General features: G+C 41.7%; 1 protein-coding gene across 1 annotated transcript; it reads right to left on the bottom strand.

The window, feature by feature from the left end:
* Positions 1 to 344: 344 nt before the first annotated feature.
* On the bottom strand, positions 345 to 26,657 carry TBK1 (TANK binding kinase 1). The gene is given in 28 exon segments (XM_029079289.2): positions 345 to 1,787; positions 1,789 to 1,819; positions 2,678 to 2,697; positions 2,699 to 2,750; positions 2,952 to 2,970; positions 2,973 to 3,003; positions 3,005 to 3,058; positions 3,801 to 3,897; positions 4,005 to 4,106; positions 6,325 to 6,364; positions 6,939 to 6,959; positions 6,962 to 6,998; positions 7,000 to 7,015; positions 7,126 to 7,166; positions 7,168 to 7,248; positions 8,679 to 8,757; positions 9,709 to 9,810; positions 10,902 to 10,993; positions 11,695 to 11,753; positions 12,884 to 13,080; positions 13,654 to 13,833; positions 15,062 to 15,172; positions 16,267 to 16,427; positions 18,183 to 18,364; positions 18,943 to 19,072; positions 19,433 to 19,573; positions 23,383 to 23,500; positions 26,555 to 26,657. Coding segments are annotated over 27 exon segments (2,184 nt in total). The 5' UTR covers positions 23,470 to 23,500; positions 26,555 to 26,657; the 3' UTR covers positions 345 to 1,766.
* Between the last annotated feature and the right edge of the window lie 752 nt (positions 26,658 to 27,409).

Below are 27,409 nucleotides of genomic sequence, written 5' to 3'. Positions count from 1 at the left end.
CGGTACCTAGCATATAGTAAGCACTTAACAAATACCATAAAAAAGGAGAGGAGCTGACAATTTTTTTTTTTTTGAAAAATCATAGTAGAGTGATCAGTAAGCAAGATGGATCGATCAACTGAACGACTGGTGATGGGAGAGGCACAGAGGGCCAAATCAAACAGTCGAGTCTCTGGATCTCTTCCTCTAGGTAACCCAGGGCCACCCACCTCTAGCAACACCTGTCATATCCAAGCAAAACACAGAGGTGCCGTTGGTCTAAAATGCAGCCATGGAATAAACATCCTTTTATGCTTCCTGTCTCTGGTTACTCATGTTGGAAACGATTTCATGAAAAAAAAAAAGAACTGTTCACATATTTAATAGCAGTACAATTTACAGTGGATGCATTTGTATATACAAATTAATGCCCATGTAAGAATAATCAATATACTCAAGTTATGGGAAGTGTTTTGATGTTGTGGTTGTGTAAATAAAGCCATTCACTCGTGCATTTATTTCTACAATGAATACACTGAATGTTACAATTTCCCAATACAATACATTCTTTTATTCAAAATATAATTCTAATTCAATTTCAAATTTTAAAAAATTTGCTTTACTTTCTATTATTCTTGGCAGTCAGGTTATTTACTCTCCAGAAACCAAAGTTATATATATATATAAACGTCTTGATAGAAATAATGAGTAAAAGAAAAACACACTCCATCAGCAGGAGTATGAGAAGTTCTGAAACCAAAATAGTTACTTTTAAGGAGTTATATAAATTATTTGTTTTTCAAAATAACTGTATCGAGCTTGTACACTGGTGTTTACAGATGAAACATCCAAATTATTTCTTTCAAAGTAAATAAGATTTCTCTCATGTAAACAGTGCTCATACATATAACTTCACTTAAAATGAGCACAATTACTGGAGTATCTAAAAAAATTCAGAGGAAGTAAAGAATGTACGGAAAATTTTTACAACTTAGGTACTTTGTTTTTTTTCAGTTGAATGTTTTAAATATTCTGAAGAAACCGAGTTCTGTATTTCTGTGGCCAAAAGAGTGGATTTTTTTTTCTTTTCACAGAAAGCACTGTTGTCATTTGTTGGATTTCATTCTAAAGTTAACTGATACATCTTTCAGGGTGGACAGAGACTTGGGACCACCTGGATATTGAAATAAAGCTACCAGAGAGAAACTCACTGACTTCCACTCTCCTCTTTCAAGCCTGTGAGCTTGTATGCTACTGAAATAAGTAATGCAATAAGCTCAAATTTCTGCTCTCAGGGGCAATTAGAAACGGTCTCATAAATCCATTTCTTGACCCCCAAAGTTGCAGCTGAAGATCTCAATAGCCCAACAAATGCTCTCAAAAATACTTCTCTGGTTTGAAAAGTCACTAAGCCAAAATACCTTAGGTGCGGATTCAGGCCGCCTACAAATTCTCTTGCAAGAAACTAAAGACAGATGTGACTTAACCCAGGTCAGCAAATAACGGCAGCTGAGAAATCAGAATATCAGCATGTTTCTGAGACGTTTTGCTTGCGTTCACTGACGGTAAATACCGTCACTTGATTATAAATGTCAAAGTTAAATTACCCTTCGATAGCAGCCCCAAACGTATATTTTTATTGTATTTACAACAGTGTACATATTTACATCCTTGTGTCAATCCCCGAATGGACCGCAACATGCACCTCCAGAGTCATTCTTGCAGCTAATGACACAGAATTATATTTTTGTGCAAATCGAATCGTTTTTCTTTAGTTCTTCAGAAAGCTACAGACAATCGACATTCCTTGAGGCCACCATCCATAGTCAAGGCGCCAAACCTAAAAGTACAAAAAACAAAACACAGACCCAGATTGAAGAGATTTAAAGAGTGACTATAAATGCCTTTTCTGGAAAAAAGCGATTATTTATTTCCACTTGACTTAGATTTCTGTGGAATTCATGGAAACATGGAAGACAGTCTAAATGTCCCCTCTAGCCTGTAACCTCGTTAAGGACAGGAAATGTGACTGCTAATTCAGTTGAACTGAATTAGAAACTATACTCTCCCAAATGCTTAGTACAATGCTCTGCACATAGCAATTGCTCAATTAATACCACTGATTGACTGAGGATAGTTGTCTTTTTTTGGCCTGTAAATTGTCGGGCAACATGCTCTGCAAGTTTAAAAAAAGGACTGCCACTGAAAAATGTTTTCCACAAACCTTCAAAGATTGCTTGATATTGCAAATCTCCATTTCACAGTCGAGGAAACTGGAGGTTAAAGAAATTAAAGGAATCACTCACAATATGACCCTTTATGGTGGTGACAAACTTAATTTAAACATAATAATAGTAACAGTATAATTAAAGGAATAATAATAATGGTATTTGTTAAGCGATTACTTATGGGCCAGGTGCTGTACTAAGCACTGGGGCAGATACTAGGTAATGGGTGAGACTCAGTCCTTGTCTCACACAGGGCTCAGAAGTTTAATCCCCATTTTACAGATGAGCGTAACTGAGGCACAGAGAAACTAAGTGACTTGCCCAAGGTCACACGGCAGACAAGTGGCGGAGCCAGAATTAGAACTTGGGTCCTTCTGACTCTTAAGCCCGTACTCTACCTTTCCTCCAATTGAACCACGAGGGTTCTACCAAACATCATACAGACAAATTGGGCTAAAAAAAATACTTGCCTCTCTAAGATATGATTATTTTTCAGCAAGCTCCTTAACAACACCCTCCATCTCCTCCTTCAGTTTCTTCATACTGGAAAAAAAAACCAATACAGTTCTTCACTAAGTTCTGAACAGATTAACTTGCTTTGCCCCATTTTAAAAACTGAATTCAGCCAATATAATGTCTCGACTTTGAGATTTATATTGGAGTTCTAAATCATGCAAAGAGGATTACAGTAAATTCAAATTTCTCAGCAAATGAAAATGTGCTATTTCATTATGAACTTCTTACCCAAGAGTCATTTCCACAGGGTGTTAGAACTTGGATAAATTGGGTTCATGGTAATGTTTGATGCCACTGGAAGCTGCAAACATTTTCTGAGGCAGAGTTTCCTGTAACTGCAATGTTGAAATGTTACAGGGCTGAGAGGCCCAATAGGCTGGACCAAAACTACCCTATGGCATCCTATGTTTTTTTTGTCCGAAGTTATTAATATGCTACATGTTTTATAGATTCCCTTCTTGCTAAGGGTTAGGGTTAGAAATTACTGTCGTTACAAAATGACACACCAGAGGCTTACTGGACACCTAGTCCTTAAAACTCAGTGTACACAAAAAATATTAACTTTCATTCTGATTTCTAAAATATGCCAATGCTGATTACAAGGGGGTTAGTTTTAGGTGCTTAAAAAGAGTAAGTCGAAGCAGGAACTCTGACCACTAAGGGCACTGAATGCATTCATCTAAAAGATGCATCCTCCTCTACACTGCAAACTCGTTTTGTGCAAGGAAAGCTCCTTGTGGGCAGGGACTGTGTCTGTTGGTTATCATACTGTACTCTCCCAAACACTAAGTACAGTGCTCTGTACACAGTAAGCACTCAATAAATATGATTGAATGAAAGTCCTAGCTTTTCTGGTCCTCAATAGATACAACTGATTGACTTATTTTCTAAAAGTTTCCTTTCAGAACTGAGAATGGCTTGTGTTCTCGAACATCTTAAGAAAAATAAAGCTGACATTTGCTGTGTTGTTTCTTTCTGTATTAAATGCCAACGTAAACATTCTGAAGATGCTAACTTTAATCTAATGTCTTTGGAAAAAAACAGCTGTTTCCTTGGGAAAAGATATCTGGTTTGTACCTCATTAGTATAGTCCTGGTATTTTGATACCTCTTCTTCAATATCAAAACACTGATTAGTCAGAGTCAATAACTGTTTCCTTAGATGAAGCATCTTTCTGAAAGTCAAAATAAGTGCTTTTGTAAATAAAAATATCAAAATGAGATGCCCTAAACAATGTACCAAATTGTAAAATTGTGCAAGCAACAAAAACAAGTTAATTACCTCATCCACTCCTCTGCCTTGTCCAAAAATACCTCGTATTTTTCAATGCATTCATCTGTAAATTGGACATGGCTTTTGGTTGCATGATAGTACAGCTTTTGCCTGTAATTGCAAACATAATCAGTCAACATTTATTCTTGTAGCTTTCACAAACTTTTCTACACCAATCTTCACGACTGAAACTTTAGAATTTACACAAAAGGAAATAACATCAAAATTGTAGGAAAACACAGCCACAAATACCCATGACACCTTTCAAGCAAGACTACCTACCTCAACCAATCAACATATCTAAAGCTTTCAGAACTTTTTATTTTTCTCATGGGAACTCAGGAGGCCAGGGGCCTCAAGCCTGGAAAAATCAAGATAAGGAAGAAACTACTGCCTCAAAAATACACAGGAACTCAACCTGTAAATCTGAAACAATACTTGTTTCCTTCAGCAAGTTTCCTAAGGAATTTGGCAAGCAGAAGTTGAAATGAGCTGAGCTCTATTCTTATCTTTATTTGGACTCATCAGGTGACTTCAGGCAAGTCCCTTTATATCAATTTTGTCAAATGTTTAGAAAGAAGACTGATAGTGCCTCACCCAAATACTTTCATTCAATTGCATTTACTGAGAGCTTACCGCGTGCAGACCACTGCACTAAGTGTTTGGAAGAGTACAACATAAAAAGACATTCCCTGCCCACAACAATCTTCCAATCTCAAGGGGAAGAATACTTCAGAAGACTCTTATTTCTGAGAAGATGGAGTATTGTGGATTAGAGGCTCCAGCTCCATGACTATATCATTATCAATATCACCAATGGGATTTATTGAGTACCTAATGTATACTAGGTACTTGGGAAAGAGTCCAATACAACAGATTTGTACATACTATGATAATAAGGTTAACAACTCCACCTTGAAGAGTCTCAGCTATTACTCATAATAATTATTTAACAGGTCTTAATCACGGTTTCGGGCTTTCGGATACATTATGTTTGCTTTCGCTCCTCTGACTGAAAGCATAAGTATGTCTGATTGCCCTTTGTGAGGCAATTTTATGGCATCTTCCCTGTACACCAAGAAGCTCTGTGTTAGCCCTGATGCCTGCCAGGGACCATATAGATTCCAAGTGGACTAGTCTGTAAGCTCCATGTGGGCAGGAACGTGTCTACCAACTTTGTGGTATTGTATTTTTCCATGTGCTTAGTACAGTGCTCTGCATACACAGTAAACACTCAATAGAGAAGTTTGAGAAGCAGCGTGGCTCAGTGGAAAGAGCCCGGGCTTGGGAGTCAGAGGTCATGGGTTCGAATCCCGGATCGGCCACTTGTCAGCTGTGTGACTTTGAGCAAGTCACTTCACTTCTCTGTGCCTCAGTTCCCTCACCAGTAAAATGGGGATTAAGACTGTGAGCCCCACATGGGACAACCTGATTCCCCTGTGTCTACCCCAGCGCTTAGAACAGTGCTTGGCACATAGTAAGCGCTTAACAAATACCAACATTATTATTATTATTATTATTGACACCAGTGATTGACTGCTTGATTGACGAGATCTGCCCGGCTCTCACACCCCTAGGGTGGAGACCCCCAGAAGAGAAGGAAAGGAGGCAAGCAGGAAGTCATTTCCACTTCCTCTGTCTCCACCATTTCTCTTCTCCTTTAGTCTCCATTAAGGAGTGGGGTGCCGAGTAAGGCGTGCGCTGTCTGCCTCACTCACAACCCTCGCTTCAGCTTGTTCTCAGGTTTCCCCACTCACTAAAGAACGAGACTCTGCACTGAGCAAATGAACCTGAAAATTCTGCCAATGGGGCTATGAGAAAAATAATGATCTCCAATTTGTTGGGCACTTATTTTCCCGGCGCAGTCCCGATATTTATATCCAATTGTTCTAATGACACTGCTGCGTGGTAGAGAGAGACAGGTGTTATTCTCCCCATTCCTCTAGACTGTAAACTCCTCATGGTCAGGAAATATATCTGCTAATTCTGTGGTATTGTATTCTCCCAAGCGCCTAATATAGTGCTCTGCACAGAGTAAGTGCTCGAAAAATAACACTGATTGATTTAAAGGGGAGAAAATTGAGGAAAACAGGGAACGATTAGCCCAAGGTCACACAGTGGTCAGAAGCTGAGACTACGATCCAGATCCTGTGACTCTTCCATTAGGCCCTGTACAGTAATCGTTCTAAGCAGCTCTGTTTTATTCAGGCAAACCAAAAGGTATTCTGTTCTGCTCATCAATTTTAATTTAAATTTCTCACAACTCCTATTATATATATATATATATATGAATCAAATAATCCAAAGTACAAAGGATTTCTATACTTACTTGTCAAATTTGTGGATCTGTTCTTCATTATAAGCCAACCCTAGGATGAGATGTTGTCACAAAACGATTAATTCTGCAAATCAGCTATGAAATCATATTGTAGAATTTCTTTGTCTATGAATATGTACACTAATAGGCAAGCCTACCCCTTTCACAAGATCAGCCACAAGAATAATATATTGCTTTAAAGTCACTTAAGCCCTTTGTCCCCAGTGAATTACACTAATAGAAAGCAACTAAAAAAATTCATTATTAATCACTGTGAGGTGTGCCTGCTTTTCTTTTTGAGTCAGGAGGGGGAGAGAAAGAGAGAGAGGGTGGGTGTGTGTCTGTCTCTCTCTTCAAGGGCACAGTTTCCATCCTTCCCCAGCCTCCAGTGGACACTCAAAAAGTCCCTCATTATGTTGAAGTCCTGTGGCGACCCAAGAACCACTTCGTGAGCCCAACGGATGGCCGAATCCCCACAGTCTTGGACCGGGTGAGAGGTGCAGGGTAGAGAGAGGGAGAAGCCCCTATATGGCCCCAGATTGAAGGGATTTGGTAGGGGGCAAGAGGAGCCCCCGTCAGGCCTGTCTCTTGTAAACGAACAATTAAAACTGCTAAAATGTACTTACTACGTTCCGCTTTGTCTTTTTGAACTGATGGTAGATCTCCATGATGCAATTCAGCAGGACTTTGGAGCCTTTCTATACTAAGAGGGAAAAAAAGAAAACAAAATCCAAAAAACAAATCAACTCTTGCCAATGTGACCAGACAATGAAGAGTTCAGATCTGGAAGAGTGTGCCTGGTTCCTTACTTACTTTCGGTCTTTGGGATGACTGCCTTCCTGATTTGCCCAAGTGGTCTGCCAGCAAGCCACCGGGAGACAATTTGCTTTTGATATCCTGAAGACTGGTCTCTATTGTTCCCCGAGAGCTAGAGAGCTGCAACAGAAGAACAGTTCAGCACTGGGCTGCCAAAACCCACAAATGACAATTACAGAAGACTGTAGCCTATATTGTCTCTCTCTTGTCAAGGTAACTCCAAGGCCAGGGGAGAGATTTCTATCTGTAAACATAATGATGGTGGGGGCCAATTTAATCATTTCACTACTCATGTTTATGGGAATTCAATCCCCGTTCTGCCTCCTACTTAATACTGCAAACCCCCTGTGGACAGGGATTGTATCTGCCTGATTCACTTGTAGCTACCCCAGAGCTTAGAACAGAACATATAGTAAGAACTAAAAAAATACTATCATTTAAAATTTTTAAAAAAAAGTGGGGCTTCTGAAATTTCAGAGAAGAGGAAATTGAAGCAGTTAATGAGCTGATATTTTTCCAGAAAATTTCAAGATTATAAAAACTCTCAAATTCATTATATGTTTACTTCAGGATCAGAAGACCTGGGTTCTAATCCCAGTTTTCCCCTTTGCTTGCTATGTGACCATAGCCAAGTCGCTTCATTTCTCTGTGCCTCAGTCTCTTCATCTGTAAAAAGGGGATGCAATTCCTGTTCTCCTTCCCCCTTAGACTGTGAGCCCCATGTGGGAATAGGACCGTGTTTAACCTGATTATCTCCTATCCACCCCAATGCTTAGTAAGGGCCTTACCACAAAGTGTTTAACGAATACCACAACAATTATTATGCTGAATATCCTTAATTGTACATTTGATTTCAGTCCTATTCTACCACTTAAGTCCACCTTTTTGAATAATAGTACTATTAATAATAACAATAATTGTGGTATTTGTTAGGTGCTTACTATGTGCCAGGCACTATACTGTGCCAGGCACTGGGGCAGACATAAACTTAATCAGATTGGACACAGTCCCTGTTCCTCAGAGGGCTCACAGTCTCAATTCCCATTTTACAGAAGAGGTAACTGAGGCAAAGAGAAGTGAAATGACTTGCCCAAGGCCACACAGCAGTCGAGTGGCAGAGCCAGGATTAGAACCCAGATCCTTCAGACTCCCTGGCCCGTGCTCTACCCAATAGGCCTTGCTGGAAGAAGGCAAAGGTAAACCACTTCCATATCTTTACCTAGAAATCTCTATGGATACACAGACCAGAATGATTTTAAGACAAAAGATGTGTTGTTCTGAAAAGGGTGTGTCCACCGAGTCCCCATGGAAATGACTCAACGGCATTTGAAGAAGAGATCTTTAGCTTAGATATAAAGAACTCTGTCACTTAGCGCTCTAGACTTGAAGAGGTTACAGAAACTTTGATGCCAGTAAACTTTAAAAACGGGAAGGTAGCAATGCATCCAAAGTGATTTAGGAATAATTTTGCTTAGGATGGAAGATGAATGGACTAGGTGACCTCTTCGGCAACTTCCAAAGATTACACAACGGTAGGATTCGTCACTTACTCTCAGTAATTTAGTGTGGATGTCAGAAATTTCACCCAGCTCTGCACTTTCCAAGTTGATGTGCATCAGTTTTTCATACCTGTACAAAGAAAACAAAGGTGTCCCAAAGAAAAAATAGAAATCAAAATCAAATTTTACTCAACACTTGTATTGAAAAGATTATATTCTTAGACTGATAACACTTAGCTTTAATTAATAAAGAGCTATCATAGTCTATAGCCCTTTTAAAAAAAGATTTGTCCCTTTACTACCAACAGGAAGGTAACTTCACATAACTCAACAAAGGAATAAAATGGACAATTTTTCAGACTCACTCTTGAGTCAGTACCTGGGGCCTAAAATAATTTACTGGTGCCAGGAGAAGCAGTGAAAGGCAGCTTGAAATTAGAGTGGCCCATAAGATCCCAGAGTAGAAACAATCTCAATCATTCCCCTGACATCAAGGTCCTAGAAATACTTTAGATGTCAACTTATGAGACGACTCTTCATTCTTCAGTTTTAGAGTTTTAGTTTTCATCAGACCATTAGCGTGGAAATGGGATGTGTTTTCCCTTTACACTCAACACTCTTTCTCAAACAAGACGACCCTTAAAGAGAGACCCCAGATCAGTCCTCCAGAGTCCCCTAATATTTCCCCTACAAGCCCTCCCTTCTACGTTGACTATGCACTTGGTTGTGCACGCCTTAAAAACTTTGATAGCCCCCAGCACTTTGTAAATATCCTTATACTCTACAATTTCTCCTATATATAAAATCTATTTTAATATCTGTCTTCTCTGTAGACGGTCAAGCTCCAAGTGGACAGGGATTATACTGGACTCTGCCAAGCGCATAGATACGGTGTTCTGCACAAAGCAAGCACTTAAATACCATGGATTGATTGATTGATTTCAATTCCTAGGTAACACCAGGTTTGGAGCCCTTTCTTAAAAAAGGATGTATAAAAATGTCCGTATTGGAGTCCGACAAGGATAGTTAAGTCGAACATCACAGCACATACCACTGACAGCAGAGAAGTCAATTTACTTACACTTTGCGAGTTTTCTCGATGTTCCTGATACAGAAATCCAGTGTGATGACCACCTCTGTTTTTTTGTGCACTGTTTCATTGTAATCCTCTCTGATTAGCTCACTGGAAATAATATCAGTCATATTAGTCTTGGAAAGAAACTTCACTGTTTCTTACCATCTATAGAAACATCAGCTGCCAGGAGAAGTGCTGTTCTTGCAGATCAATTTACATGTATTTTGTAAGCTATATAACATCATCCTTGGAATAAGTGAAATCTGATCCTGACTTTCAGAAGGAAATTACTGAAAATTAATGGTATTTAATATTTCCAGTACACTTAACTCTTGTAATTCATTTAACATTTAAAAATTTAATTGCTTATTATCTTGGAGTGTACATAAAACATATATTCCACATATATTTATTTAAGCTTCAATCATACACTTCCATAATTCAATTCGCCTATTTAAGTTTTTTCATTCAGTCTTCTGATACTCAGGAAAATTAAGAGGCTTTCTAAGAAATCACACACTAGGTAACACATTAAGAAAGTGAACTTACTCAAGTTTTTTTCCTGCCCAATACCTTACAATAGACTATGAAAGCTACTTATTTCTTTTTATGTTGACAGAGGAGAAGGAAACAAAAGGTAAGACTACAATAAGTTAAAAAAAATAAATAAAAAGGAAAACTAGTGTTCTTTGAACCTAACTATACCTAACTTCCCAAAAGTCAACAGGATTACTTCTTAGAAGAGAAATGGATGTGGACAGATCCTACATAAAAATTTTGTAAGCAAACTTCTTAGGAAGGCTTTTCTCAATGACAGAAAAACGAAATATTTTAACAATGGCTCACAAGCAGGTCTAGAACTTTTTGTGCCTTTTTCAATCAATCCTTAAGAACAGATTTTTAAAAAGCAACCTACCTTCACAATCCTGCTCTTGCATATACTTATTGGTAATTCTAGTTATTTCCAACTTATTTTCTGAGGCCAAACAGAGAAATATAGACATAGAAAAGGAGGGGTTTGCTTACAACTTTAAAAAAAAAGTCTGATTAATGTCCCAACCAGTGGGGCCAGCAGTCATACAGGTTGCTTTTTCCAATTACTTGCTCTGTCTTAAGTACATTTACTTTCTATGTTGGCTAGCTAGTATCTCGAGATTCCCAAGGTGAAACACATAGCTAAATTCCAATCAATTACTTACATTAACCATCGAACTCCTTTTCTCATCAATTCCTGGTAAAGCAGCAAGCTACTGGCAACTCTACAGGCATAACATACAACACCTGTTACTGCCTGACGGAGAAACAAACAATGTCAGTGCTAATTTGCTGCTTTTTTTTACCCCCTTTCTTTTATTTATGGTATTCGTTAAATGCTTACTATGTGCCAACACTGTATTAAGCGCTGGGGAAGATACAAGCAAATCAGGTTGGACACAGTCCATGTCCCACAAGAGGCTCACAAGGCGTAATCCCCATTTTACAGGTGAGATAACAGGTACAGAAGTTAAATGACTTGCCCAAGGTCACACAGCAGATGATAGCAGTGTGGCCATTTTCAACACAAAATTTTCAAGTTTATGCATCAATAAAAGGAATTCAAAAAGCAGATGAAACATGGACACCAGTAAAACAGGAGCAACCGTCTACAAATTATTACTGGTTGAAGGGGAGAAACAAATCACAATAAAGACCTCTTCCCTCACATTTTAAGAGTCACCAAATCTTTATGTAACCATTAATGAGGAAAATGAGTAATAATTACATTCCCGATAAAATAGCTCAGAAAATGAAACACCAGTGTTTTGGTACAGTAATGAGAAATGCACACAAGCATCTAAACTTTGAAAATAATCAAATAAGTTTTCTAGGCTTTATTTTTGCCCTGCCATTTGTATGCATAGAGAAAAGGACATTCTTTAGAACAATGCTGCTACTTTTGGTGCTGATTTCCTATGTTATTAACCCGTATCTACTTAATGTTCAAATACTAACCTTAGCGACACTGGCATCACTATCCAAGTCATAACGAGGATGTACTTTAGGGATTGAAACTGAAATAAGAAATAAATATTATTGAACCATGTGGTACCGGAACCTAAATCCTACATACCCACTTATACCTATGGTAAAACTCCATTATACTGTACTCCCAAGGACTTCGTACAGTGCTCTGCACACAGTAAGCACTCAATAAATACAATGGATTGATCCACTTCTAGGAGAAATGCTTTCACGGGGAAGAGTGACAACTTGCTTTAATTTGTATGCTGTCTAGCCCAGTAATTCATCAAATAAAGATTAAGCATGCCCACTCATGGGATATTTTTCCACATATTTCCAATATATCTGAAAATGCACAATTTTTTAAATGGTATTTAAGTGCATATTAACGTGTCAAGCCCTGTTCTAAGCGCTGGGGTAGACCCCAGTTAATCAGACCAGACACAGGCTGGCCCACATGGAGCTCAAATAGGAGGGAAAACAGATCACTAAAGAAGTTTTGGTTCCATTTATATCACTGCATGGCCTTGTTAATTCAGGTATATAGCTCTTTTTAAAAGAAATAAATCAATTACTTTAAAGCCTAGGGCGTACATGATCCGGAAAAGGTAATTTACAAAACGAGCAAGTGGCCTGAAGATGTTAATTCCTCTAAAAAGTAATAATAATAATAATAATGTTGGTATTTGTTAAGCGCTTACTATGTGCCGAGCACTGTTCTAAGCGCTGGGGTAGACACAGGGGAATCAGGTTGTCCCACGTGGGGCTCACAGTCTTAATCCCCATTTTACAGATGAGGGAACTGAGGCACAGAGAAGTTAAGTGACTTGCCCACAGTCACACAGCTGACAAGTGGCAGAGCTGGGATTCGAACTCACGAGCCCTGACTCCAAAGCCCATGCTCTTTCCACTGTGCCCCCGAGTCATCAGCCAGATTAAATTCAACAGTTTTTCCACCTCCAGTCAGTTTTTCCTAGTACAGCATTTATCCTGCTCCTCATTTAAAAGTAGTTGTCTAGGTGGGATTTTTTTCCACCTTTATTAACTTATAAAAAAGGATAAGGACCAAAACTAATTCTAAATAATTGATGCACACGTTCAAAGTACAATCACATTTACTGTTGAACAAACTTTGTTTCCAACTAGAGAGTTCTTTCAAACGAACCAGGCCTGAACGTACTTTTTTCGTAGATTAGTCCTACGGTGCTCATGGGGTCTCGGCTTACAATAATGATGGGATTTTCCTCTGAGGTTTTAGGGAAATGCTGAGCCAGTCTTCCGGGTTCGAGCACTAAGCGTCGGCCTTCAAAGATCAGTTCTTGATTCGGGGAAAGAATCTTGGTCTGTTTGTAGACCAATTCGTGGAAAACGGCAGCACTGTCAGGGGAAACCACAAGGACATTTGACCTGAAAACAAGTCATCTCATTGTTGACCTAGATGTATTTGGGATCAAGTTTTGAGATGCATCTGAGAAAGGGCCTAGTGGATAGAGCATGGGCCGGGGAGTCAGAAGGACCTGGGTTCTAATCCTGACTTCACCACTTGTCTACTATGTGCCTTTGAGCAAGTCACTTCTCTGTGGCTTCCAATAGGCACTTCCACTGCTTCTCATTCCGATGATCAAGAGAGAGAGGGTGACTGTTCGATATCCAGTGCACATTCCAGCAACTTTCATTGAAATGTTAACATTTCTGCTTTTTACTCATGGAGTACTTTGCCCATAAAGTGTTTTTTTTTAACTAAAATTCCAAACAGAATGAGCCAACGTTTGAAGAAAATTAACACTGGAGATTCCTCTCTTCATAACAACATTATGAAGATTTAGGAAAAGAAGAAAAAATCTTTTTTATTTGGTCATTAAAAAGACAAAAAACCACAATGCTCCTTGACTGGGTACAAAGGTTGTAAAATAATACATGTGAAGAGAGAATGCAGAAGGTATGACTTACGTATTATAACTATGAATATATATCTTGTGTGCCGTCATTTGTTGAAGTGAAAAAACATGGATTATAATTCGGTGAAGAATGTCGCTTGTTTCAGCGAAAAACTGGTCAAACCCCCAGCATTTTTCCTGATCTGCCTCAAGAATGTTTGCCAGTACAGGTGTAAGTAGGGCTTGTAGACCCCTGAAGAGAAAAAAAGGAAAAAAAAAAGTCAACTCCAAGATGGATGTTCAGATTTTAATGCAGAGAAGCAATAAGGCTTAGTGTTGGTATTTGTTAAGCGCTTACTATGTGCCAAGCACTGTTCTAAGCGCTGGGGTAGACATAGGGGAATCAGGTTGTCCCACGTGGGGCTCACAGTCTTAATCCCCATTTTACAGATGAGGGAACTGAGGCACAGAGAAGTTAAGTGACTTGCCCACAGTCACACAGCCGGCAAGTGGCAGAGCTGGGATTCGAACTCATGAGCCCTGACTCCAAAGCCCGTGCTCTTTCCACTGAGCCACGCTGCTTAGTGGAAAGAGCATGGGGCTGGGAAGTCAGAGGACCTGGGTTCTACTTCTGCTTCCACCACTAGTCTGCTCTATGTCCTTGGGCAAGTGACTCACCTTCCCCGTGCCTCAATTTCCTCCTCTTAGATCATGGGGAAAGGTGAAAGTAATATCCCTGACTCAGATGACACAATATAAGCACAAAAACAAAACAAACCCCAGTATTTTGGCACCAACTCTGATGAGAGTGGGGTAGATCATCTCCCACCAATTCCTATTACTTATTTCCCTCAGACCAATAGCTTAGGCATGCCAGGATTCTCATTTTTCCAACTTGAGCTCCTAGCCGGGACTATGAAAACTACTCATTCTCCCTCTTACTTAAAATGTGAGCTCAGTTTGGGAAATAGACTGCGTGACACCTGATTCTGTCGTATCTACCTTAGCGCTTAGCAAATGGACCCAGGTCTCCTACCTCCCTGGCTCATGCTCTTTCCACTATGCTATGCTGCTTTTCCCATATCACAAGATGACAATTCTTACTCACCCACATAACAGACTACTTGAAATAGGTAATTAAGATTTTCAGCCTGAATTTTTTATTAAACCATGACTAGGTAAAATGGCTGACCAGGAAGGTCTACCACTTGATTACCTGGCATACCTAAATACTTGATATTATCGCTAACTCTGCATCAGGAAGTGGGAGAGCAGCTTGTTCAGTCTGGATCTCTTCTCTAGCAGGAGGCCAGAGGAACATGATGCTCAGTACTCCAGGATTTATTTTACAGATTTTCAGTTCAGAAATTCAGGAGTATGTATAATTAAATAAAATCACTAGAGAAGACAAGCTGGAGGAGACAAGCTGTTAGAGAGAACATGTAAAAAAAAAAAACCCAACAAAACTCCAACACGCTTACCTAGAAAGGTTACAAGAAATAGGCATATCCCCACTATAGTCAATTGGCCCGTTCTCTGCCTTTTGAACTCCAGATACAGCACCGGAAGGTTTCCCGGTAATTATTTTATACCTAGGAGATATTAAAAGCACATCAAAATAAAGCCGTTCACATTGTTTACAGTCTGTTCTATAAGGTGGGAGTTGCATTTCTGAAGGGCACTGTATGAAGGAGAAAACGTGTACTAATAAATCAGTCCTTTATTGATATGTGAGCCCCACCGAAGAAGAGGAACTGGATCCAATTCCCACCTGCGTATTCTTTCCCAACACTTAGTACGTGCCCTAACCAAAATAAGCGCTTAATAATTCTGTGAGCAGAGAACGTGTTCTACCAACTCTGCTGCACTGTACTCTCCCAAGTGCTTAATACAATGCTCTGCATCGAGTAAGCACTCAATAAATACTATTGCCTGATAAATACTAGTACTCCAAATAGGCGAATGCTGGAGTTCTGTGAAAATGTCCCCTCCAACACACAAGGGGAAATTAATGTTTTGGGCAAAATGATGTGGCAATAGATTCTGGCACCACATGACAGCAGCAATATTTTCCTAGTCCTAAAGCAGAAAATAATCTTTTGATGAGTAACGGAGTCTGCAGGGAGGAAACCAGACGTTAAATTAAAATCAGATGTGTGAAAATTAGAGCTTTAAGTGACAGCCCAGAAAGATAAGGATTTACTGTCACTGAAGTATACTGTACATTTACAAAACGAATAGCATCAACACTATCGCCATTTATTGAGCACTTTCTGTGTGCAGGGCACCATACTAAGCCCTTGGGAGGGTACTATGCAAAACAGTTGGCAGACAAGTGCCCTGCCCACAACAAGCTTAAAGTTTAGAGGGGGAGCCAGACCTTAATAAAAGTTACAACATATAACAAATACAAGTCCAGCAGGCTAAAAGTTCTGGAATGGACCACTGGTGGAATAGTTACGGCTTGAAGATTCATTTCTCAATAGCTCTTCTTAGCGTAACCACATCCTTGCTAGAAACCGATGAGCTGAAGCAAACCCACTGGCTCATGAATAGGTTCTTTACTGGTCATTCTATTGCGCTGTACTCTCTCAAGCACTTCTTAGGGTGGCCTGCACCTACTAACTGCTCAATAAATACACCTGACGGACTGATTCAAGTTTTAGAAAAACAAAAAACTACTCACATTACTTCCTTGTTCCTCCGAGGTCCTTCAAAAGGCCGGAAGGGTAAGGCTCCCGTGGCAGCATGGTAAAATGTCACTCCAATGCTCCATAGGTCCACTGTTGCTCCGTACTTCTTCTGGTGATCTTTCCTCAGTACTGCCCGCTCATACATGTCAGGGTGCTCACCAAGGAACGGAATAAGAGACGCACAAAATTAAGAAATGCTGCAACACATTCCAGCGCTTTTCACTGTTTCCCATGTGCTCAACCAGAAGATGGCGAATGCTTTCAAAATTTAATTATGGGTTGCCCTATTTATTTTACGGTATTTGTTATTCGTGATGTATCAAACACTGTCCTAAGTGCTAAAAGAACAATGCCAACAGCCATATGACACTGAAAGCCAAAATGGAAACTTGTGGAAAAACCTGGATTGTGTAATGCACCAGAGAAAAGCAGGGAGAGTACTGGGGAAAGTTGGGAAGCTGGGAAGTAGCATGGCCTAATGGACAGAGCACAGGGCTGGGAGTCAGAAGGATCAGGGTTCTAATCCTGGCTCTGCCACTTAACCACTGTGTGACCTTGGGCAAGTCACTTAACTTCTCTGGGCCTCAGTTACCTCACTTGTATAACAGGGATTAAGACTGTGAATCCCACGTGGGACAAAGATTGTGTCTGATCTGATTAGCCTCTATCTACCCCAGCACCTATACCAGTCCCTGGCACATATTAAGCCATGAACAAATACCATTAAAATAAAATCAGAGCGGTTGAGCCACTCAATCCTATCAATTATTCAATCCATGGGATTTATTCAATGTTTTTTGTGTACACAGCACTGTACTCAGCACTTGGGAGAGTACAATACAACAGAGTTGAAATCTCACTGTGGGCAGGGAATGCGTCTACCAATTCTGTTACATTGTATTCTCCCACTTAGTCCAGTGCTCTGTACACAGTAAGCACTGAAATACCACTGATTGAGTTATGTTAACACCAACATTCTACTTGCTTTACATTAAAAATAAATGCACTGGCCTTTTATTTCCAAAGTCTGACTGAGTGTTCCAGTAGCATCTAACTTCAGAAGACATGGGCGCTTTTATAAATATACACTGCTTTTATCTAAAATACAACCTAAATATTCCCACAAATGAAGGACATTATCAATGTACGTGGTCAACCTGTGATATTTATGCAAGTACTACAAAGATCGTAAGAGCCTTTTTTTTTTAAAAGCTATTAAAGGATATACAAAACATGTGGGAGGCAGCAGGGTCTAGTGAAAAGAGCATGGGATGGAGTCAGGAGACTGGGGTTCTAATTCCAGATTATGTACCTTATGTGTGATCTAGGCAATTGACCTCACCTCTCTGTACCTCAGTTTCCTCATCTGCAAAATGGGCATAAGATCACCGCTCTCCCTAGCTCCTAGACCAAAAGCCCCGTGTGGGACAGGGACTGCACCCATCCTGACACCTATCCTGATTATCTTCTATCTACCCCAGCACTTGGCATAGTGCTTGGTATATCAATTGTATTTATTGAATGCTAACTGTGAGAAAAGCAATGTACTAAGCAATTGGGGGAGTACAATATAACAGAGTTGGCAGTCACGTTCCCTGCCCATAACGAGCTTAGGGTCTAGAAAGGGGAAGTACTTAATTAATGCCATTAAAAATAAAAAAAGACCAAGAGGCAAGACTTTACATATCTACATATATGTCTCCATGTCCTGTGCTGAACAGCTTGTAGTCATTATTATGGGACTCAGTTATTATGACAACAGCATCCCCCCAAACCAAATGCTAGAGAAGTATCACAACCGGGGCACCGAACATTTTAAGGAAGCCTGTGACCAACTATAATTCCATCTCCCAGTTCCTCAGGTTTGACTAAGGGATGAAAGCAATGACAGTAATGATCCGTGGCTTACCAGATACTCTTCAGTACCATAGAGGGAAACAAACTGCTCATCGTCTTCTAATTCTCTAGCGGCACCAAAATCGGTCAGTTTGTACACTGACTGTCCGTCTTCTCCTATAACACGCATGATATTGCCTGGCTTGATATCTCGGTGCACTATCCCATTCTCTCGGAGATGGTTCATTCCTCCAACTTAAAATATAAGTCAAAGAAGGCTTCATGCAGATAATTACACATACTGTAATAGTGTTCCCACCTACGCCATACGGCCACCATGAAGAAACAAATACTGGAAATTTGTTCAAAACCAAGACTGGCAATAATAGTCTCAGATCATTTGTGTTTCTCTCTTCAGTCTTGGATAGTTTTAAATGCGCATATGTAACAGATCACATCATAGGGGGAAGAAAAATAACCAAAATAAATGGGAAAAAACCTCCCTCCACAAGATGAAATTCAGTAGGGAGAAGAGCAAGGTAGGAGGGCACTTGAGGCTAAAAAAGGGCACACAATAAAGAAAACTGGTTGGAGAAAGGCTGCTAGGTACAAAAAGAACGGAGGGCCGGAGAAGCTAACTGAATTGTCCAAGGTCACCTAGCAGACAACTGGCATAGCTGGGATTTCAACCTAGGTCCTCTCTCAGGCCCATGCTCATTTTCCAGTAGGCCATGCCTTCTCCAAGGGGGCAGACAAGAAGGTAGGACCTGGGGGAGGGCCTTGACCCAATGATCGGGAAGACATTAGAATTAAAAACAGAACATTCCACATACCCACATCTCTCAACACGATTAAAAACTCAGACTCTGGGAGTCCATAGGCATTAGATGGTTCTTCTAAAACGGTGTATAAACTTCCGTATGGACAAAATTCCATAACAAGCACTTTGTGTCTTGTGGTGGTCTGAAAAAAAGTAACACACAAGTGTTTGTAATGAGCTAAGAAGGCAAAAAGACTGCAAGACATGATTCTTTAACTTGTGTATTACTATATTTTATAATTCTTCTGAAAAGAAGCCGTGTCTTAAAAAGCTGAGTATAAAAGGCACAAAATAATCTCTTGATAGCTTGGGATAGTTCTTAAAGTTTTGCATTTTAGATCATATTTTACATAGTACTTGAACCAAATATGCATGGCAAGATTTTAAAGGATTACTAGACAAACCATTTTTAACCATACTTAATCATATGTAAAAATGGGTATGTGAGTATTGTGAATGACGGCTGGGAACATTTACGAGAAAAAACGGTAAAAACCACTCACCTCTTCTTCGATAGCAAATAATTTGACAATGTTTTTGTGATTCAGTTTCTTTAGCACTTCAAACTCTCTCATCTGAACGTCCATGGGGCGAAGAAAACTTATGCTATTGAATACTTTGACGGCAAATAAGTCACCTGTTTTCTAAAGGAGAGAAAAATATTTTGGTTCCATATAGTATAAAAAATCATCAAAAATATTTCTAAATATTTTTGTATTTATTCTTTTTGTTTTGCCTAAAGGCACTAAATTGTCAAAGAAAGAGTTCCTCTATCATTTAATGCTGAAGCTATTTAATTTAGGATAAATTATGCTCCCCAGAACCCCAGACTCCAAATATATTTTCTATGGATTATCCTTGCTTTGGAAACACAATCTCGCAAGTGACCTTCAGGAAAAGGGAACAAAACCTATTTTTAAAATAAGGTAGTTAAACAGAGCCCATCTGGCTGGGAAGTACATGCTGAGATTTTGTAACACTTTTCCTTTTAAGGCTTATGAGGAGTTTAAACATGTACCCAACCTTCCGGAGAGTGGGCATGTTCTTTGAAATACCAAAAATACTGAGAGCAAATCTATACCACAAAAATCAAAGCCAAACAATAGGCACTTTGAGTTCTCTGGAAGAAAGGACACTACATAAATCCAGAGCAATAATTAATATGCAGATCTATATCTAGCAGAAAGCAGTGGCTTATTTTTCAGTGACTTAATTTTAACTACAATAATACCCGTGGATTTTCAGCAGCAAAGAGTAAATTACACAGGTTCTGTTTCTTTTCTGGTCAAATGTTAACTTTAAATTTCTAAATACAGTGAGATTCTCCCCATTTTCTTGAGATTCTCCCCATTTTGTTTCAAAATTCAAGGGCAGCATTTTGCAGGTTTCTTGGAAAATGTGTGAATGTTTTCAGGAGATGGGATAGGCTCTAGAATCTATGAAAAACAAGAGCAGGAAGAAATCAATTGTATTTTTTGAGTGCTTACTGCATACAGGGTATTGTACTAAGCACTTGGGAGACTACAATATAACCGAGTAAATAAATATCTTCCTTGCCCACAAGGAGCTTACAAGCTAGAGGAGGAGAAAGCTTTCTTTTGCAAATAATTATCATTAGCCTGGATTTCAAACACTAGCATATTTTAAGAGGAGTGGGTCATGGCCCAACCCTTACAAGTTATAGAAACTGAATCATGCTTACTCCAAGGCGAGGAAAAAGAAAGTGAAACTAATTGGTCTCTATCAGCAGGTCAAGTGAAACTTCAAAAATTAAATAGGCACAAAAAGAAGGAGAAAAATGGGAGTTTAACAACATGGAAAACTCAGTCTGGCAAAAACTTGGATAAAGCATGGGCCTGGGAGGCGGAAGGACCTGGGTTCTAAACCTAGCTCTGCTGCTTGTCTGCTCTGTGACCATGGGCAAGTCACTTCACTTCCTTGTGCCTCAATTACCTCATCTGTAAAATGGGGATTAAGACCGTGAGCCCCATGTGGGATAGGGATTGTGCCTAAATCACCAGTTCTTAGTGCAGTACCTGGCACACAGTAAGTGTTTAACAAATGTTACAATAATAATAACAATTATTATTATTCTTAACTGTTGGTGACTACGGGACTGTTCTGGATCACCTTCTTTTCTCACTTACCACTCCTCCACTCAGAGAGCTTGGCCACTCTAATGGTTTCATTACTACCTCTACCGAACGACTTCCAAATCTACCTCACCAGCACTGACCTCTCACCAGTTTGATTCTGGATTTTCGGCTGCCATCTTGACCGACTGACTGAGCGTACACTTAAAACATTTAAAACTGAACTCTCCCTCTTCCCTCGCAAATAGCTCACCCTCCCCTCATGGTCGACAATACCACCTTCCTGAGAAAATCACAACTCTGCTGTCCTTGACTCTGGCTGACTTTCACCGCTCACATTCAGACTATTGCTAAATCTTGCCGGTTTTCTTCCCCAACGACACCTTGGTTCGGTCCTTCCTCTCTACCCAAATGGCCATAAAGCCTGTCACCAGTGCTACCGACCTTCTCGCTGGTCTCTATCGTTCCCCCATCTAGTAAACACACCACACTCTGTTGTCTAGATCACCTTTCTAAAACAATATGTTGCACAAGTCTCCACTCCTCAAAAGCCCCCAGTGGTTACCCCTTTCCCTCTACAGTAAGAAGCTCTTAACCCTTGGCTTCAAGGAGTCCTAACAGTTCTCTCCCTTTTACCTTCTCGGCTCCCTCCACTTACTACACTCTAGGCTCTTGCTCTTCAGATCTCCCAGGGTCATCTTCTCACAATTCCTCCTTCTTGACTCTTTCCTTCAATGCTCTGTTCACATCCTTCTTCCTGCCTTCCAATGTGCCAGACCACAGTTCTTCCCATCTGAAATCCTTCCTGAGACCGCTCCCACAAGGAGGCAGTCCACAATTAAGCACCACTTCCCTTCCAACACCCTACTTAGCCCTTATGTAGACATGGCTACCATAAGGCATATGGATTTTGACATATGAGAATTTATACTTGTTTATGTACCCTACCAGCCTCACGCTATCATCAGTTATAGTACGTTATTTCTACTACTCCCACTATTTATTAAAAAAAAAAAACACCCACCTTTGAGGTCAGAGACCATCTTTCTCATTGTATTATACTCTCCCAAGCACCTGTGAAGCGGCATGGCCTAGTGGTTAAAGCACGGGGATTAACACTGAGAGACCCACATGATACATGGATGTTTCCAACCTGAGTAACCTTTATTTACCCTAGAGCAGAATAAGGTGCCTGGCACACTGTAAGCGCCTAACAGACACCATAAAAAAAAACCCATCCCAAACCACTTGGTGTCTCAAACATCTGACCAAATCCTCACAGCAATGAGGGGTGAAACAAGCAGAAGGGAATGCTTCATGGGGTATCAATCGACTGATGGTAATTTTTGAGCGCTTACTGTATGCAGAGCACTGTATTAAGCACTTAGGAGAGGACAATGTGGCAGATTTGGTAGGCACATTCCCTGCTCGCAACGGGCTTACAGAATTGAGACCCTGTCATTCTGAATGGGAGACCATCATCACAGCAATCAGTGGATGCTTACATAAGGAATATTTTTTATCTCCCCTGCAAAAAAAAATAAATAAATAATTGGAAGACATTTGTTTCTTCCAAGGAAGTCAAGAGAATGCAGGTATTTCAGCCAAAGGTCAAGTCTTAGACCTAGACCACTTACAGATCAGAGCGCCCGCCAATAAGTCTCACCAAACAACCTTAACCCTTGGCACTATCCTCGACTCATCTCTCTCTCTATTCTTCATTCCGCTGCCCCGATCATTTTTCTACAGCAATGTCTGCGTGCATCTCCCCGCTCCTCGATAATGTCCAACGGTTGCCCACTCCTCTCGGCATCTAGCCGACGTCTCTGACCATCAGCTTTAAGGGACTCAATCAGCTCTCTCCCTTCTACTTATCCTCACTCCTCTAATGGGGGCAGGGGACGTGTCTACCAATTCTGTTACACTGTCCCCTCCCAAGCGCTTAGTACCGTATCCTGCAAATAGTAAGCACTCAATAAATACAATTGATAAATGCCGACCCGCACGCTGTGCCTTACTCTTGTCTTGGTCGCCTCCTGCTCACGCCCTGAGAAGCAGTAGAGAATGAAGAGAGAGTAGAAGTGGGTATAGCTGTAACCATGAGCCATTTGGAGGTGCTGATTATTATATCAGAGGATAGATAAAGTTGGTGATTTATTGGTTCTGGATGGTAACTAACTAGCACACTAGGATAAATGCAACTAAAGATAGGAAGCATAGTTCAGCATACAGCATTTTAATACAGTTAAACCAGACATAACTGCTACATCCAGGCACGAGTTGCTCTACAATAACACCACCTATGACTTTGAGAAGGCTTATTGAAAGCCTCCGGATTTTAAATTTGCATTTGAACTAACCTTATGTCGCCCACGAAAGACATTTGCAGTAGCCCCCTGCCCTAGAATATCAGACAGCAGCCAGAGATGATTTGATGTGCTCTGCATCTTTGCTTGGTTAGGTGATCCACTTGAAACACTAAAAAATAAAACGTTACTTTTGGTAAAAAAGGCCTTTATTTTAAGGGAAGATTACGTGTACACAAGTAAACTTACAAATAGCCTTCACACCTTTAGAATTTTGAAGCTGCTAACAAAGTAGGGGGGGAGAGCTTTCCCCTCACCTCAAAAATTTTCCAAAATATTTGTCAGCTTTCTTCCTATTCCAGTCCAACTGAACCTTGGATCATGTTACTAGCAACGTTCATCTTTAAAAATCAATATGCATACCGACAATGTAAAAATATAAATTCAGAATCCCCAAAGGCAGCCTTTAAAACTAAAATGCCTCTATACTCATGGCTCAGAATGTTCTCTTCGATGGCATCCCACAGATTTTTTTTTAAAGTATTAGTTAAAGCATTTACTCTGTGCCAGGCACTGTACTAAGCACTGAGGAAGATATGAGGTAATAAGGTTGGACCCAGTTCAAGTCCCACACATTAGTCTAAATCCCTGTGTTACAGATGAAGGAATTTAGGCCCAGAGAAGTGAAGTGACCTACCCAAGGTAACACAGCCGACAAGTGGCAGAGCCAGAATTAGAACCCAGGTGTTTTGACTCACAGATCCGTGGCTCTTCCCACTAGGCCATGCTGCTTCCCCTACTTGCACTTTAGGTACCCTAACCACAGTCCTGAAAGTCCTGCTGGGTGACCATCTGACATCTAAATACGTTATTTCCTCTTCGGTTTCTCTCATAAAATGAGGTAAATACATTGTTTAATAAGGGTCCACGTGTATTCTCCAATAATTTGTGATGACAACCAGTATTTGTAAGTGGAAAGAGCACACGCTTAGGAGTCAGAGGTCATGGGTTCTAACCCGGGCTACACCACCTGTCAGCTGTGTGATTTTGGGCAAGTCACTTGACTTCTTGGTGCCTCAGTTCCCTCATCTGTAAAATGGGGATTAAGACTCTGAGCTTCACAAAGAGGAAGATCAAAAAAGAAGACAGAGTTTGAAAATATTGGATTTACTGGTACAGATGAGGTAACTGAGGCCCAGTGAAGTTGAGGGACTTGCCCAAGGTCACAGAGCAGACAAGTGGCGGAGTTGGGATTAGAACCCAGGTCCTCTGACTCCCAAGCCTAGGCTCTTGCCACTAAGCCACGTTGCTTCTCATCACCAGACTACTTGTTTTGTTTTGTTGGCAGTCTCCCCCATTTAATAATAATAATAATAATAATAATAATAATAATGTTGGTATTTATTAAGTGCTTACTATGTGCAGAGCACTGTTCTAAGCGCTGGGGTAGATACAGGGTAATCAGGTTGTCCCACGTGTGTGTGAGCCCGTTTTGGGGCAGAGATTGTCTCTATCTGTTGCCGAATTGTACATTCCAAGCGCTTAGTACAGTGCCCTGCATATAGTAAGCACTCAATAAATACAATTGAATGAATGAATGAACATGGGACAACCTGATTACCCTGTATTAGAACAACGCTTGGCACATAGTAAGCGCTTAACAAATACCAACATTATTAACGTTGGTATTAATAATACCATGAGAAGCAGTGTGGCTCAGTGGCAATAGCCCGGCTTGGGAGTCAGAGGTCATGGGTTCTAATCCCGGCTCCACCACTTGTCAGCAGTGTGACTTTGGGCAAGTCACTTCACTTCTCTGTGCCTCAGGGACCTCATCTGTAAAATGGGGATGAAGACTGTGAGCCCCAAGTAGGGCAACCTGATTAACTTGTATCCCCCTCTAGCACTTAGAACATTGCTTGGCACATAGTAAGCACTTAAAATTACCATTATTTTTATTATTATCCTCTGTGCCCTCATCTGTAAAACGAGGATGAAGACTATGAACCCCATGTGGGGCAACCTGATTACCTTGCATCTATCTCAGTGCTTAGAATAGTGCTTAGCACATAGTAAACACTTAAATACCATTATTATTTTCTGCATCTCAGTGACCTCATCTGTAAAATGGGGATGAAGACTGTGAGCCCCACGTGGGACAACCTCAATTCCTTGTATCTACCCCAGTGCTTAGAACGGTACTTGGCACATAGTAAGCACTTAAAAAATGTCATTATTATTATCCTCTTTGTCTCAGTTCCCTCATCTGTAAAATGGGGATGAAGACTGTGAGCCCCAAGTGGGACAACCTGATTACCTTGTGTCTACCTCTGTCCTTAGAACAGTGCTTGGCACATAGTAAGCGTTTATCCAAGACCATTACTATTATTCTTCTTCTCTGGGCCTCAGGTCCCTCATCTGTAAAAGGGGGAGGATGAAACTGTGAGCCCCACGTGGGACAACCTGATTACCTTGTATCCCCTCAGAGCTTAGAACAGTGCTTGGCACATAGTAAGCACTTAACCAATACCATTACTATTATTATTATCCTCTGCGCCTCAGTTCCCTCAACTGCAAAATGGGGACTGGGACTGTGAGCCCCAAGTGGGACAACCTTGTATTCCCCCAGAGCTTGGCACAGTGCTTGGCACATAGTAAGCACTTAACCAATACCATTGTTATTATTCTCTGGGCCTCACTGACCCCATCTGTAAAATGGGGATGAAGACTGGGAGCCCCCAAGGGGGACCACCTGCTCACCTTATCCCCCCAGAGTTTAGAACAGTGCTTGGCACATAGAAAGCACTTAACCAACACCACCATCATTATTATTCTCTGGGCCTCAGTGACCCCATCTGTAAAACGGGGATGAAGACTGGGAGCCCCCAAGGGGGACCACCTGCTCACCTTGTAACCCCCCAGCGCTTAGGACAGTGCCGGGCACATGGCAAGCGCTTAAGCACCACCCTCATCATGATTCCTGCTATTATTATTAAGCTGGTGATTAATAGCCTCGGAGGCCCCTCGGGGCAGGTGCCCTGGGGGTGACCTCCCCCCCCTCCTCCCCCATCCCCTCCCCCCCGCCCTGACTCAGCATCCTCACGTGCACCCCTGGGGGCCCGGCCCGCCCCTCCCCCCCGGCCCGCCCCTCCCCCCCGCCCCAGGCGGCCCGGGCCCCCTGACCTGACCCCTGACCCCTGACCCCCGACCCCCGCCCCCCGCTCACCGTGGCCGGCACCGCCACCTCCCCGCCGCCCGCAGGCTGCGCTGGGCCTCGTCGTGCGCCCACCCACTTCCGGTTTCGTGCGCCGCGGCGGCCCCGGCGTCACGTGACCGACCCGCCCCTGCGCGCGCGCCGGAGCGCTCCTCGCTTCAGCCCCGCCCCCCTCCCGCGCACGCGCACTGGCCTCGCCCGGCGGAGCGCTCCTTGCCTCAGCCCCGCCGCGCACGCGCATTGGCCTCGCCCGGCGGCGCTCTCCTCTCTCCCCCCCCCCCCGGCGCACGCGCACTGGTCTCGCCCGGCGGAGCGCTCTCCTCCGTCCCCCCCCCCCCCTTTCCTGCGCACGCGCACTGGTCTCGCCCGGCGGAGCGCTCCTCTCCTCCGTCCCCCTCCCTTCCTGCGCACGCGCAATGGCCTCGCCGGGCGGAGCGCTCCTCATTCCCCCACCCCCCTCCCGCGCACGCGCACTGGCCTCGCCGGGCGGCTCCTGCGCACGCGCCCTCGGCTCTCCTTCCCCCTCCTCCCCTCTTGCGCGAGCCTCGCCCGGCCCCTGCGCACGCGCGCGCGGCCGCTTCGTCCTCCCTCCCTCCTCGCGCGCGCGCCCTCATTCATTCATTCATTCATTCATTCATTCATTATAATGTTGGCGTCTATTGAGCGGTTACTCTGTGCAAAGCGCCGTTCTAAGCGCTGGGCCGGGGGGAAAACAAGGTGATCAGGTTGTACTACGTGGGGCTCCCTGTCTTCATCCCCATTTTACAAATAAAAATAATAATAATAATGATGTAGGTATTTAAGCGCTTACTATGTGCAGAGCAATGTTTTAAGCGCTGGGGTAGATACAGGGTAACCAGACTGTCC

This window comes from Ornithorhynchus anatinus, chromosome 14, assembly GCF_004115215.2.
Source record: "Ornithorhynchus anatinus isolate Pmale09 chromosome 14, mOrnAna1.pri.v4, whole genome shotgun sequence".
Classification (NCBI taxonomy): Eukaryota; Metazoa; Chordata; class Mammalia; order Monotremata; family Ornithorhynchidae; genus Ornithorhynchus; species Ornithorhynchus anatinus.
Note: the sequence above shows the minus strand (reverse complement) of the source record. Positions and strands in the feature narration are given on the sequence as shown.